Raw genomic sequence first — 11,926 nt, 5'->3', positions numbered from 1 at the left:
ATTGTTCCTTCTCCTCCCCCCCGTCCCTTTCCCCTCGCCCGCGGACTCTCGCGAGTCCGGCTCTTTGGCGGCGCGCCAGCCGGAGCAGTCCGCGCCGAAAGGGAAAATGCACGCGGAAAACGCGGAGACGCGGGCGATGCATTCAGCCCAGCCTCTTACAGGCTTGTATTCTCGGGGCGAACCCGCCGCGGTGGCCGCGTCCCCTCGCCGCCGCGAGCCAATCTCAATTACGCGGCACGGCCTTTAGCGTGGCGCGCGTCGCTCGCGCGCGATGCAAAGAGAGGAAAGAAGGTAAAAGAAAAGAGAACGACTCACGTATCGCGAGTTAACGTCACGCCAAAGTTTACGCACGCGAGTGATACGTCACGAGCAGCGTTGGCACGACTTGAACGCCTAATCTACAACGTCGCGTCTGGAAGCGCTCTATTTTGTACGTGTGAGCGAAACCAAAGTGCTTAAAAAAAATTCTCGACTACCCGAGTCGATACCTTGGTGCTGTTTTGACACTTTCAAGGATAATTTACACCTACTTAGCTGATCTATACACCTACACAGACCAGTGATAACCTACTTTGATGACATTATAATTTTTTACTCTCCTCCCCTGAATCTTTAATTTAAAAAAATTTACTTCAGCTCCTACTTAAATTGGCAAAAGTAGAAATGCCCGACACTATCTGTTCTAAAGCAGGAGTAAATTTTGTACTTGCAGTTCGATCTCTTTTATTGTCCTAGGTCCTACTATATAATAGAATTAAAGGTTCAACATAGGGCCAAAGTTTCGACTCGACTACGTATTGTACGATGTACAATTGACCAACTCGCGCGAATGTTTCAAACGCATTTATGGGCTACAAAATCAAAGCTGTCTAGCGCGTGTCGATTATAAATTTTCTACATTGATAAAATGGAATGTCTCTAGATGCAGAGAGCAGATCACTCTTTGAAAGTCCAGTGGATTATCACTGAAAACAGCGAATATTCACCGACTCACAGTTATAAGTATACTGAATAATTCAGTGCTACACTAACTGTTTTCAGCGAAAATGCACCGATTGACTTCTAGAGAGCAGACTTAAAAGCAGCGCGGCGCCCACGAAACGGTCCCTCGTACACGCGCGCCGGTTCTGTCGCGCTGCCACGGGCCCAGGGACCCGATTCTTGAATTTATTCGCATGATAGACGTACGCGCAAATTCTGTTCTTACGGAAACGTTGTAAATTGATTGACTGAAAGTCATGTGAACTGATGCGAACAGCCGACCCGCAAGTTTTCCGCATAGAGCAGAACTTTCGCGTACGTTTCTCTTTCGAAGGAATTCAGGAATCGAGCCCGAGGGTAGCGTCCCTGCCGACGACATCGCGCTTGACGGAGGTGTCGAAGAAGCTCCAGCTTGACGTTTTCACGCCGACTAGCCGGAGTCACGGGTAGCGAAGCCCGACAAAGGGCGACCGCGGTGCCGGCGTAGGTAGGTTAATTACTTAACGCGAATCGTCGCCCGGTTCATGCGGGGCTGGCGCTCGGCCGAGTTAACGCGGCCGCGCGTGTTTCATTAGCCGCCGGTGCCATTAATCGTCATTTCCTATCGCCTAATTAAACGGGCGAACTCGACTACAACACGTGACTATTCGGCCCCGTGGCGCGACGGCACGGCGGCCCTCGGCCGTCCGGCCGCTCGTAAATCTCGTCCTTACGAACGCGCGCCGGGATGTCGAAAGGGCTCGCGCGATTATGGTCGTCGTAAAAGCGTCCCCGACGCGCGTCTTTCCTGTTCCCTCCCCTTTAAAACATTCCTCGGGGAAGCGGAAGCGGAAGCAAAGGGAATAATCCAGCGTGAGATATATCGCGGAGAGACGCGCGGGCGATTTATACGAGCGGGGACTGTAATGAAAAATGCTCGTAGCTTCGTGAAGGTGAAAGACGGCGAAAAGCTCAACGACGCGCAGTCGATTACGAGAGGAAAGGGGCAGGGCGAGCGTGCGTGTCTTACATCGTACATATCTATAAAACGGGAGAGGGGGGGGGAGGGGAATGATAGCGCGACGCTACGCCGCGGTACCGATTCGCGTTACCGCCGTAATTGCCCTCGCATCGATTCTTCTTACGAGGTCAGCCCCTCGCAACATAACTACGCTACGGTTCTCGTGGCCCAGAATTTCGCCCTAATGCCGCCCTCCGCCGGCAAAAGCCATGGGGGAGGAGGGGAGGATCGTTCGCCGATCTCTCGCGTAGATCGGCGCGCGTACAGAGGGTCGCGCTGCAAATCGAGATCGGCCGATCGATCGGGCACCTCGCGAAAGGGTGTCGGTCTCGCACCGAGATGTCTCCTCCCTGCCTGCGATTCGGATCGATCCGGTCGATCGGAATCCGACGGTTCGCCGCACGACGATCGGCGACGATCGACGACGATCACTGCTCGCGAAAGCCCGGTGAACCGCGGTGGTTCACGAGTCGGCGGCGAATCGGGCCGAGCGAATTGCGAGTCCGACGATCGCGGATCGGATCGGATCGGATCGGCGCGGCGCGGCGCGGCGCGGCGCGGAAAGCGAGCGAGCAAGCGAGCGAACGAACGCCAAGACGCTCGGTGACAGACTAAACCGGACGGACTACCGAACCATCGTGTTCCCGACGCTCTTACACCCCGATGGTGTTTGAGGAGGCGCCGGCCGAGGGCGACCGACCGCCACCGAGCGCTGCCGATCCGGCTCGTTGCACCGAAAGCACCGAAAGCCGCCTGCAGCTATCTATCCCCGCGATGCGCGACGCGATACCGCGCGCGCGGGTGGCGCGGTAATGCAGTCGCCGCAAGAGAGAGGGAGGATAATAAAGCCCGCTGACCTGTCCGTTAACGCGTTAAGCGTCGCGCGAGTCTCGGTTAATCCCTCTCGCGACCACCGTAGGACGCGCAGGGATCCGAGATTTAAAGAGGTGACTTTGGCAGGCATTGGAAAAATATTACATCGATGAAAAAAAAATAGAAATGATTCCATGATTTTTGGATTTACCTTCCGCCCCTCGCCTAATTTTGCGTCATCGGCGTATTCGATATTCGAAAACTCGCTATATTAAGGGGATGCTGCAGTGATTCTGCACTCTTGGCACCTTTTACTCATTATAGAACTGTCATATCGTGAAAGCATTTGTGTAATATACAAGTTGCGTGGCTTTTGTGTACGAACCGACAGTGTTCCGCTATTCAGATTAAGTGAAGGAACGCGTTATCCCGGAGAGAAAAAGAAAAGAAATGGCTCGGTCGCGAGAGGGTTAACTCGAGGGGGCGATCGAAGATCGCAAACGTTTTGTCATAAACGAGAGCGACCTTCGACAAATCGCGACGCGCCTAACTTCTCACCGATCGAACGCAACCGCTAGCCATTCGTCAATTAATCGCCGGGCGCTTTCTCTTATCCCTTCCGTCGCGTCTTTTTCTTCATTAGGAGCAAGTGTCGCAAACGAACATCGACCGCGCGTCGCTCCGAGGGGATAGCGGAAACCGCGCGCGAGAGCTTTGTTCGGCGAAGGCTCGAGGATAGAACGGTTAAGATAAAACGAATCCATTAGGGCCTGAGAACGGACGCCCTTTAAGGCGAGGCGACAAGAAGAACCCGCAGCTGATATAATCACAGGGGGCGGGGAGAGAGATACGTGACTATTAACGGCGCGCCGCGACAAGATTGCCGTAGCGGTTAACCGAATAGCGACGCTTAAGCGAAATTATTAGGATCACCGGCGAACCGGCTCCTGCCCCCTCGGAGCCATCCCGACTCGTTAAGATCGTCCCCGCGGAAAAACGTCCCGTTGCGGCGTCGTTTCGCTCTTACGGCGTAATATCGCTCGTGACGAGCCATTAATCTTCGCGGCTGCGGTAAGTCGTCGGTTCTCTCGGCGGTAAACAAGAAAAGTCCGCGAAGGCGACTTGGCGCGATCGGACGCCCCGCGATTCCGCCACTCTCGACGTTCGCCGATGACGGCGGATCGTGTGACGAGGGAGCGCGGAGGGGAAAAAAGACGGAGGGGGACGGCGAGGGCGATTGTATTAGTGTAATTATGTGGGCGGGACGCGGCCTGGGTGCGGCGTCTTAATTAACTCCGCTAATTTCTCGATTAACGCGACGGCGCGGCGCTTCCCGCGGGAGGATGGCGGAAGAGCAGGGCGAAGGTCGGGCGACGATGAAAAGCGATGGCCCTTTCCGGCCGCGCGCGGCGCGCGCACGCGTTCCGCGCGCGAAACGGGAAAGCCCCCTTTTCCCCGCCTGCGCGGCGATTTTATCTCCCGATCTACATACGTGATTCCCGGTTGTTCGCACTTATGCGAGCCGTACGCGATTATGAGTGTCGACACGCCAAACGGAGCGTGTTATCCGAAACGCCGCCGCTCGAGCGGAAAGCAAGACGCTTCGCATAATTAGGAGCGCGACTTCCTGCGCGGCCGCGTTATCGCGCCATTATTTTCACAGCCCCGTGGAGACGATCATCGTCCTCGTACCGTGCACGGGAAAAAGATGACGTATCAACGAGATCAGTATAATTGAAGTAAAATCGTTGAAACAACATCGGCATTAACGAGCGAATAATCTGGATGTTCAGATCAATGCTTAAAATTACAATGCACCTACAATCGAGTGAATTATTTGTGTTCGTGGCAGCCCGTGACGTCAACCTTTCATTCAAGCAACAGCATTTTTTTTCCGTGCAGAAATCACGCAATGCGCATACCCAGATAGCACAAGAGACTCCTATGGAACATTTTAAGAATATTCTTCATAGGTCATTCTTATACAGGGTGTCCCATTTTAAATGATCCGCAAATATCTTCAAAAATATGAAAAATACCGAAAAACGTTTCAAACAAAAGTTGTTTGGTTCGAAGGGGGACATAAGGTGGTGCCATTGACTTGACCTTGGATAGTCATTTGAAGGTCACGTGAAGGTTTCCTTCAATTTTTTTAAATGGAACCCCCCATCATTTATTATACTATAATTTTATTCTACTACGTAATATGAACAACTTTTGACTGAAACATTTTCAGTCTCAGGAATATGCTGTTGCGACAGTGTTTCAATTATTGAAAAATTTCGTGTATGTAAATTTTATGTGTTACAATACACAAAAAAAATAATATTATATTATTTCTCAAATTGAAAGAAATGATTTGTTTGGATACAACACAACCGATTAAATCGAAAGAAATCATTTTCTCTGTGTACAGCGTCTATCAAGATGCCCCCCTTCCCTTCTCACGAGGCCCTCGTGAATTTGCACGAAACACGCGTCTACGTCGCTCGGCGGATCATGAATTTTTCCGCCGAGATCCTTTTTCCGCCCTCGGTCTCGCACACCTGTTGTGCGCAATTTTACCGCGTCTTACGGTATCATCAACACGACGTACCGTTTATTGCGTCACGCGAGCGTATCAGCGGGAATTCATGGGAAAGACGACGAGGAGGTGCGGAATTCTCGGGGTCCCCGCCGACGGCGTGCGGGCGGAAGTAAATATCCTCCGTAGAAAGAACGTGGGCGCCGCGATGGAAAATAACGATCGGCCGCCCTAGAAAAACATCCCAGTCCCAGCCGGGATATATTTCTCCGTCTTTTCGAGACGCGAGCGCGGCGACCGGCCGATCGTCGCCGGGTTATCGCGCGCTCGAATCGCCCGCAACGGGTCATTTGTTCGGCAAATTACGGAATTCTACATCGCGGCCTTTATTACCTCTCGTCGCGGCCTATCGCCTATCCGGCTCCATTTTTTTTTACAGCGCTTCCACGCATCCTTCTTTGCACGCTCTGATAACAATTCGTCCCTCTCCGTCGCCTGCGCGGCGCCCCGTCGCGCTTTCTTCTTCCCTTTTATGGTCGTTTTGTCACAATTAAGGAATATTAATTGCATCTCTGGATACCACACGGTACTCTCTAAGAGGCAATCAGTGAATTAGCACTGAAAACAGCGAATAGTCGCTGATTTACAATTATATGTATACCACTACGACTTTCAGTGGCACATTTGTAACTGCAAATCGCTGACTATTCGCTGTTTTCGGTGATAATTCACCGATTTATTTTTAGAAAGTGACATTATTCTCCCTCGTAATCTCCAAAGATATGAGAGCAGAAAAACGCATTATTTCGCGTAGAAAGTGACGATGCGAGTTACGAGAAATAAAGCATTGTTACCTTATGGCAAGCTCGTTACAAATAAATAAAATCCTAACTTCGTACACATGTATATAAAAGTGGAGAAATAAGAAATCAAAGTGCGTACGTTTAGGGCTACAGAAACAGTGAATAGTCACTGATTCACAATTAAATGTATACCACTGCGACTTTCAGTGGCACATTTGTAACTGCAAATCGGTGACTATTCACATGTTTTCGGTGATGATCCACTGATCGACTTTTAGAGAGTACAGCACAAAATCATCGGTACAAGTTTTTTTTTAGATACGACAGGTAATGTAATATGATTAACAGTTAAGCGATAAGGAGTCAAGCGTCTCGTTTTTGTGATCTTTAATTCTGTATTGCAAGGCGATCGCGGAGGCCACAATTACGCAAAATGATCCAACTTACCAAAACAAGCGCATATAACACGTGGAATCGTATTCGAAGAGGATTATATTCATTTGAAACAGCGTTCGGCCTCTAATGTCTCGCGAAAATCGCCCTGGCCGAGAGGCACAAGGTTTTGGAATTGCACGTACGCACAGAGAACCGTGTCCATATAATATACTTAATTGTACATTTGCTGAGAAGCGCTGCTGCGAACTAGACACCTAGAACGGTTGCGAAAATAACACGGTGTTTATGGTACATGGGATTTGTCATAATCCGCCTTAACGCTCGGGTTAAAGCGGATCGCGCGTTCGCGTTCGTCCGTGCGCGTCCTCCCGTTTCGGACTCGACTTCTGCTCTCTCTTTTTTTCCCCCCCCGCGAAACACGGCATCGAGTTCTCCACTGCAGCTATGACGACGGATATACGCGAATCGATGTTGCACGCATTTCAATCGCGCGGCAGCCGCGCGGTAACGCAACTCCGGTAATTTCCACGCCGGAGAGCAACGACGGGAATTAACATCGCTGTTATGTTTGCTCCGACGTCTCTCGTTCTCTCTCTCTCTCTCTCTCTCCCTCCCTCCCGCGACTTCTCCATTCCATTTCTATGGAAATTCGCGTTTCACGTAGGATGAGAGCGTCTCCGCCGTATGGGCGAGCGGGTTGGTCCAAGACGCGGCGTATTCGCGCTTTTCCCGGGGAAGCGGACGTCCTGCGACGACGCCCCCGCGCGACGTCAGGATCGTGGCGCGACGCGCGAAAGCTCTTCCGCACACACGCAGCCGGCGGGGGGCGGCGAGAGGCGGGGGAAAAACATGAGCGTGGCGGATGGGTCGGTCCTCGGCGTCTTTTTCTCTCAAAACGCAAATGCGCACACGTTACGCCGTGGCGCGCCGAGATATATTTACGCCTTGGGGTGGCTACGCGCTCGTAATAAAAGAAAAGCTATTATTTCGTATATACGCATCGCTTTTTATTATCCTCTTAATAAATTCTTCGCGGAGCCGCGACGTTTCTCCTCGAACGGTCAAAATTCGCCGGCGCGGCCTTCTCGCTCCCCTCCCCCCCTACTTTTTTTCTTTTCGTTTCTTTTCGAATGCCGTAATGCGGAGCGTAATAACGGTTATTTATAGGCAGTAAACGGCGCGCGCTTCTTTTTTCCTTCCGCGAAGCCATCCTCCTTCTGTTCTCCCGTGTTCTCGTTCCTCGAAACGCCGGGGAGAGCGGAGAGGCCCTCGCGAGAAATCGCGATAACCTCGGAATTTGGTCCGGGCGCTTTTATTTCTCTTTTCCCATTGCGGCAGCTGTCGTGGCTCTTAAAACGAGCGGGGAGGCGCGCGGTTACGAGCGCGATCGCGAACCGAATCATCCGCGGAACCAAAACGCCCCGAGAGATGGGAATTCCGTCGTCGAAGCGGCTCAAGCGGGAGCTCGAATTTTCAGGACGCTACACGTTAGAACTCGCGGCGTCAATTTCAACGTGAAAAATTTATCCAACAATAAAATCGCTCCGCAGCTTCGAGTTTGCTCGATAACGCGCTCGTCTTCTCCAGACATCAAGCAAACTCGAAGTTGCAGGGCGATCAGAAGCGATCGCATTTTAGATAAAGCTTTCACGTTACAAAATTCACGAGGAATGCGATCGCTTCTGATCTTCTTTTTCAACATTGTTACATAAATCAGCTGTTTGCCAACTCTTTTATTAACGCAGCTCGTTCTTTTAAATTCGATCGATTATATTCTGCAAATTAAGAAACGCAGTGCAAACGATAAAATGCCGACAGTGTTTAATCTGCACCTCGCATAGAGCGATCAGAAGCGATCACGAGGAATGAGATCGCTTCGGGTCTTCTTTTTCAACATTGTTATATAACTCGGCTGTTTGTTAACGCAGCTCGTTCTTTCAAATTCGATCGATTACATTTTCCAACGGTAAATTAAGAAACGCGGTGTAAACGATAAAATGTCGACGGCGCCCAATCTGCACCCCGTAATTCGATACCGAAGCGACGGCGCGGGACGATCGACGAGCGAACGGGGGAGAAGCAGGGAATGCAGAAATTGCACGTCTTACTATCCTCCACGATGGCATACCGCGCCTCGGCGCGGTATGGTATCGCGGTTAATTGCGGCTGACAAAGAAATTCCCAGGCGCGAACTCGTGATACGAAGAGGGAAATAATAGAGAGAGCCGCGGACGGCGGGAGAGATGAAGGAGTTGAGCGAACGAGTGCGCTCTCTCGCCAAGGAAAACCGAGGATTATCGGCATGCAAAGACAATTTGCCTTTGGATAATTGCGCGTCTCGTTGACTTTCCATCAGGGCGAATGTTGCATTAACAAGCGGAAGTATACCAGAGCTCTCCGTCGGATAGTTTCCAGCGCGATCTCCCTCAACTTCGGATACTTGAAATTATTATGTAGCAGGAAAGACACTTTTCTCTGCGAGTTTCCCTCCCTCTCTTCGGTAACGCGTTAGTGTCGTATGTTACGCAGACGCATAGGCAGTGGCTAAAATTTAGAGAGGGTGCATCCACAGAAAAAAATTTCCGGATCCAATGTTATTGCACTTTAATGTATCATAAAATAGGATCGATATAGCGCCAATCATATTTATTATAGAGAAAGGAATTTTAAATGAAAAATTCTAAAATCTACAATAAAATGATAGCACGTATCGTCTTTTGTCGAATATCGCGGTGCCAACTTGGTGCGTTGTAAGAGGGGAAATTTCTTTTAAACGCAAGAATATATAAACTTACGTTTATGTAAGTTACTCTTGTCTCAATATAGTAAGTCAATCTTTTTTAATTCGATAGAGGAGAATAAGAATTATTGACTTTATTTTGACATCGTCTTATTTTTATGCTAAACGAGGTTGTAAGAAATGTATAAGTGCGTCGAGAATATTTTTTGTCTCGGTAACAGAAATCCTTTTTGAGGGTGTGGGGTCCTCCTGAATTTTAGTTGGATCTACGCGAACGCGATACGGTACGACAGGTTCCTCCATCGGGAGTTTCGTAACGGTAAGACAGACATTCGCCAAGCGATCACGCGATTCGCGCACGAAACGCGCGATGAATCTAACGCCGTGAGAGAGAGAGCTGGCCGAAGATATCGACGGTCGTTTCGTCGACGAGGGCGGATGCGTTGTGGCTCACCTTATTTGCGAGGTCCAGCATATTTCCTGTTCCGCCGGCGGCCGCCTCCACTAACTTCTGAAGACTGTGAGGTTCCGGCGACAAATCGCGGGCACCGCTGTCGAACTCCCAACTCTCATGTCGTCCCGACACAGTGCCTGAAAATAGAAATCACGAGTAACGCGCTAATACGGTACTTGTGAGAAAAAAATCGAGCGGAGACGCGACTCCGCTGTTGAATTTGTGCACGGGGAGAATTTTCTTTTAAAAGTTGTCCTGAACATATTGCAATCGTGGGACAACACGGCATTTCGAAGAATTCTCATACATTACACCGGTGATTATACTTCGTATACATTTTACCAGCAAAATGTATGGTAAACTTTTAAAAAACTTTCATAAAGTTCTTGAGAAAATTCTCCCCGTGTAGTGTACATTTGTGTGCATTGTAGTCGCGATACGTTGCTAATTTAATGAAACAACGGAGTTAAAAGAAGCCGCAAAATAATTTAAATAAAAGCTGTCGTTTCGTTTAACTACAATTTGCGTTAAAATAATAAATTTTGCTACGCAGTTAAAACTAGCAACGCACTGAATGGGAGTGACTGCTCGTCGAGTCACGTTCAACGTCACAAATTCAACAGCGCCATGTTTAACGAAAGATTTGCCCCGAGAAGAATTATTTGGAGGGAAAAGTTGCGCGCGAATATCCCCGATTGTCCGTAACGGCGCGCAATAATTGGAAAAGTAACAATCGCGAGTCGCCCCTTTTCACGGTCCGGCTGTCGTTCAATGAAGATTCACGGTTGACAGCGAACGCCGAGGGGCGGAAGCGCGCGCGGCGAATACGTGCAATATTCGAAAAGTCGTCGTTTCCAGCTCGCCCATCGATCTCGCGTATCGCCGCGTAGCGACCCGCTCGATCGGGATATTATGCCGCTGCAGCGTTTCCGCGGTCGTCCCGTATTCATTGTTCCATCAATCATCAATTTCGCGCGGACGGCTCGCGCTCTATTTCCGCGCGACACGGTGATACGCCAGATCGCGATACATCGCCCGGCGGTGCTGCACGATTCTTCGCGCCGAACAAACGTCGTCCATACTTCCAGAGGCGGCAAACGAGGATGCCGATATTTGTCTCCCGGTTCTTCTCGGCCGGGGCGAGAGGGGGGGTGATTTATCGTCGCGACTGAGCGGAAAGGCGGAGCGGATCCGTCGCGGAAATTCGAGCGATTTGCGCGATTTCTTACCGAGGCTGTTGTCGCTGCTGGTGGGCAGGTACTCGGGCGTGTGGGTGTGGTGTGGGCTGCTTCGCCGCTTGCCGGCCCTGAGCGCCTCGATTTCCGGTCGCAAAGCCAGACGCCGCCTAAGGAACTCTTGATAGGAAATGCGACCGTGCTCGTCCGCGCCCAATTCCCTCATCAATTCCTCCACCGAATTCTCGAGGTTCAATTCCCGACACACCGTCAATAGGTCCTGGCTGAAAAAGGGTAAGGGACGCCGTCAGGCAACGCTACGTCGAACGCGCGCACGGTGAGAAGTTTCTCCTAAAATTGGTCCCGAAAATTATGCGATCGCGAGACTACGTGGTGTTTCGAACAACTTTACGAGAGTTTTTGGAGATTTTACCATACATTTTACTAGTAAAGCTTAGACAATTATGTAATCGCGGGATAACACGGCTTTGCGAAGAGTTTTACGAGGGGTTTTTTTTTTGAAATTTTACCATACATTTTACTAGTCAAATATAATTACTAGTGAAATGGATGGCAACATTTCAAACAACTCTTCGAAATGCCGTGTTGTCGATTGCATAAGTTGCAGGACAAATTTTAAAAGAAAATTCCCTCCGTAATGGAATTATTTTCATTTTAATTTTCTTATACATTTTTTTCAGTAGTAAAACGCATGTTGAACTATTGAGTCTGTTTAAGAAATACGGGACTCGCAGTAGTCACGATAGAGTTAATCCCGAGGGGGAAACCGCTGACCAAAATCTTGTATACACCAACCCATTAATGCCCAGTGGACATTACTTTATCTCATTATCTTATTTTATCTTTATAATACCCCATCGAGGCCTAATGCCCGAACTAATGCCCAAAATAGCCTAGTAATGCCTAGCAATGCCCAGCAATGCCGCAAATCTGTACACCACAATGCCCTCAGCGGTTTACCCCTCGTTCCCGGTCGAGGGAGAAACCGCTGACCAAAGTCTTGTATACCAATGCCCACT

At 49.9% G+C, this 11,926-nt stretch overlaps 1 protein-coding gene across 1 annotated transcript; it reads right to left on the bottom strand.

Annotated features, from left to right (window-relative positions):
- Positions 1 to 9,633: 9,633 nt before the first annotated feature.
- Positions 9,634 to 11,276, bottom strand: LOC105565579. The gene is made up of 2 exons (XM_012018881.1): positions 10,941 to 11,276; positions 9,634 to 9,848 (listed from the first exon to the last, which is right to left on the bottom strand). Exons 1-2 carry the CDS (start codon positions 11,110 to 11,112, stop codon positions 9,634 to 9,636), a joined length of 387 nt encoding a protein of 128 aa, XP_011874271.1. The 5' UTR covers positions 11,113 to 11,276.
- Positions 11,277 to 11,926: the final 650 nt, after the last annotated feature.

The sequence above is a fragment of the Vollenhovia emeryi genome, unplaced genomic scaffold (assembly GCF_000949405.1).
Source record: "Vollenhovia emeryi isolate VEMERY1.0 unplaced genomic scaffold, V.emery_V1.0 DF939151.1, whole genome shotgun sequence".
NCBI classification, from domain to species: Eukaryota; Metazoa; Arthropoda; class Insecta; order Hymenoptera; family Formicidae; genus Vollenhovia; species Vollenhovia emeryi.
Note: the sequence above shows the minus strand (reverse complement) of the source record. Positions and strands in the feature narration are given on the sequence as shown.